This window comes from Dreissena polymorpha, chromosome 14 (assembly GCF_020536995.1).
Source record: "Dreissena polymorpha isolate Duluth1 chromosome 14, UMN_Dpol_1.0, whole genome shotgun sequence".
In the NCBI taxonomy this organism is placed as follows: domain Eukaryota; kingdom Metazoa; phylum Mollusca; class Bivalvia; order Myida; family Dreissenidae; genus Dreissena; species Dreissena polymorpha.
Genome location: NC_068368.1, coordinates 60,943,020 through 60,946,651, shown reverse-complemented (window position 1 = coordinate 60,946,651; position 3,632 = coordinate 60,943,020). Strand labels below are relative to the sequence as shown.

At 33.4% G+C, this 3,632-nt stretch overlaps 1 protein-coding gene across 2 annotated transcripts; it reads left to right on the top strand.

Annotated features, from left to right (window-relative positions):
* Positions 1-397: 397 nt before the first annotated feature.
* LOC127856974 (brevican core protein-like) lies at positions 398-3,199 on the top strand. Of its 2 annotated transcripts, none has more exons than XM_052393189.1 (5): positions 398-518; positions 1,644-1,734; positions 1,997-2,083; positions 2,441-2,576; positions 3,105-3,199. In XM_052393189.1, the coding sequence occupies exons 1-4, from the start codon at positions 441-443 to the stop codon at positions 2,563-2,565; spliced, it is 381 nt and encodes a 126-aa protein (XP_052249149.1). In that variant the 5' UTR covers positions 398-440; the 3' UTR covers positions 2,566-2,576; positions 3,105-3,199. The 2 variants fall into 2 exon arrangements, with proteins under 2 accessions (XP_052249149.1, XP_052249148.1); XM_052393188.1 differs by having other exon boundaries at positions 2,380-2,576.
* Positions 3,200-3,632: the final 433 nt, after the last annotated feature.

Here is a 3,632-nt window from a genome sequence, read left to right as displayed (position 1 = left end):
AGAAAGAAATTCATCCGTTGAATAATCGGTGCTCTCTTATATATGTTACCGATTGTTAAGCAGCAGTGTAATGGCGGACGCGGAGAGAATTCAGGGGAGATAATTATGTAATGACTAAATTATGGAACGGTCTATAGTTCTGTACGTTTAAGGAAATAAAAAAGTACATGATTGTATCGTGTTATAGCAGTAAATCCATAACGATGTAATAATAACAATAATAATAATATTATTATTATTATAATAATAATAATAATAATTATTATTATTTATTTGTTCCGCATTGTTGCTAACAGGCAAATCATCATTTTCAAGTAGTTTTAACCTGTTTTCACAAAATAGATAAACAAGAACTGGTTTTACTTGTAATGCACAATTGTATGATGTTTCAAATTCATTGTAGAACATCGTGACACCAAGTAAAGATAAGGAGTAACTACATGTCATATCCAGTTACGCCAACAGCGTCGCAAGATGTATTGCATGATAGTAATTATTCTAATATTTCCAGATTAAAGGTAAATATTCAAAATAAGATTTTTCACCAAAAACTTTTTTCTTAAGAAAAAAATGTTATACATTTTGGGCACGTGCAGGGAACATACACTGAGTCGGAGGTATGATCAATATTTTCCATGGTCCTTCAGAGGTATATTATGACCTATATTTACCAATTACCTTTAGTAGAACAATACTGATCGCTTTGTCAATTGACCGTTCAAATGCGGTGACCGTATACTAATTCAGAGGCATGGGCCGTCACCGCTATGACCGTAATCGATATTAACCATCGTCTGTTCGAAGTCGGTTACCTTGTACACTAATTCAGAGGTATGGATCGTCAGAGTTATGACAATAATCGATATTTACCATCGTCAGTTTAAAGTCGGTTACTTTGTACACTTATTCAGAGGTATGGATCGTGAGAGTAATGACAATAATCGATATTTACCATCGTCCGTTCAAAGTCGGTTACACTAATTCAGAGGTATGGGTCGTTAGAGTTATGATAATAATTGATTTTTACCATCGTCAGTTCAAAGGCGGTAAACCATGGTTATCTTCGTGTGCCTGTTATAATTAAAGTTGTGTTGTTTCGGTTTGGTTTGCAACTTGTTACCAATTTTTATTCGACCAAGAACAATTTACATGTTGTTAAAAAAGATTAGAAATTTGAAATTAAATGACTGCAAATTCAAATAGTTAATGTGCAATATTATCAAACCGCATGGCAGATCTGTCCCGCATTACAAATTATCGCGTAATAGAATAACACAACCAACCTAGAAGTTACAATGAAAGGTTTGGCATTTGTTTATGATCCTAATTTAATTCGAAGATTTCTCTGTATTTGAATAACCATCAGTAGAAATTCTTACAGTTGAATATATTCGCGATCACAAAGTTCTAATCATAGCAATCATATCATAAGATCTTATAATTGATATTGGAACTGTATCCTACAAGTGTACTTGAATATCCTTGTTAAATTTATTTTTAAAGATATCTTTACCATTCGTAAATAACATATTATTTAAACAAGTACACGTTTAAACATATCAGAAAAGTATACTTGAAATTGTGTGTATGAATGTCTATATGTCCATCAACATTTTATTATTCATGTGCCTGTGTTCGTTCAGCACTATTGTCGACAACGTATTGGTCATCTAGCACACATTATGACATCGTTGGAAAACGACTTCGTCAAGAATCATGCCAGAGAAATGCAAAGTATGTAAAATCTAGCATTATATTGATATTCGTTATGATTTGAAATTGCACGAAACCATGTAATACAAAACAAAACCATAGCTTAAACATAAATGAACAATTTTGCATAATGTTTATTTTTTGTGTTTCATAATATTTATGTGTTAACACATTTTACTAGTACATGTTTTCGCTCTTAATCACGTCCATTGTATGCATTATATATATCACTTTTTTAATTATTTGATATCTAATATATGATGCTATTGAACGCCATTTTCAGCTCACCACTGGTGGATAGGCCTGAACTATCAGGTGGTGGAAGGACACTTTATTTGGGATGACGACGATACAGAGGCGACATTTACAGGTGCATATATGTGTCCATTAATAAACATTCTCTTTGAATTCGCGGTGTTAAACTTTTATAGTTGCTGTTAAAAATGGTCATAAATAATTACATTATAGTGCTTTACCTCCCAAGTAAGAGCAGTATACAATCAAAGTGTATTGCTTTACAGGAAAAAAAACTTTAAATACATTAAGACTGTAGCTTGGAGTTCCTAAATAACGTAATACCAATTCACAGATAACTTAAGGTCATCGCAAAAGCAAATATCTTTTCTTTGCATTGACGTTTAATGTGTTATTTGTCATTTATCTTAGCCCTAGTCGTATTAACACAAACAGCATACTCCGATAACAAGGTTTCTTGTTTTCCTACAAGACTGGGGCACCAACAAGCCTCAAGGAGGTGGAGAAGACTGCGTTGCTCTCGACTATCAGGATGGCTATATGTGGGGAGATTTCCCTTGCACTATGCAGCTGTTTCCAGTCTGCAAAGCACAGTAATGCTGGAGAATGTAAGCATTGAACAATTCCTTATTAGCGTAATGCTATATGTATGAGAACCGAAAACCTGCCTCTTACGTTCATCAATACGATATGTTTAAATACTAAAACTGCGGGATGTGTCTACCACGTGTAGCTTTCTATAATATTTATTAATTCCACATTAAGACATTGCATTAAACTAGGCTATGTATACAATCGTTTGCATACATGCGACACGTTTGGCAGAAAGTTTTTGCACAGAAAGCTTAAATGTTAACGTGTTAAGTACTTTCCAATAAATATAATATTCTTGAATTGCAACAACTTTTATCTAGGTCTTTTACTTTCAAATTTTTCATTTTTTTAAACGTGTACATTGTTTCGATACATAATAAAATATGTTCAGAACATATCAGTTCCCCGAACTTGAGCAGCATATGGTCGTGAGGCCTTATCTGTTTATGGTATATTTCAGATCATTTACTAAAATTGCTACAGTGCATGTTCGTAAAATTATTGTATCGATATACATTGTATTGCTTGTTATTTATTTTCAGACCAGAAGGAGAAGAGATTATAGGGTAGCAGCAAGCTGAGGCAGTAACACAGTAAAATTGGAATTGTTTAAAAATAAAATTTCACGTCGATAAAATCGGTGTTTTCGTCTGTACAGTACAAATTACAAGGCTGTGTGCGCTTATTCCTACGAGGCTTTACTCGTTGTAAATTTGAAGATTAACAACATTAACTGAACAATTATTTATAAAGAGTGTATATGGACCGACAACATGCAGTTTCATACCCATTGGTAATGGATTATTATCAACTTAATTGATATTGTGTGTTGTTCGACTATACCGTCGAGCATGTTGAATATACCCAGTACCGTTGTTCTGTTTACTGTCATAACGTTATTGGCTGTATTTCTTAGACGGTAAAGGCCCACTGTCTAGTAGGCTTAACATTTTGTAAAAAATACATATAAAACATATCTCATGACGTCATCCCGGTAAACGCTTAAACATGTACACGCCCTGTTTTAGCTTAGTCCCGGATCATTTGTACCAATTTATTTTGCACATAAT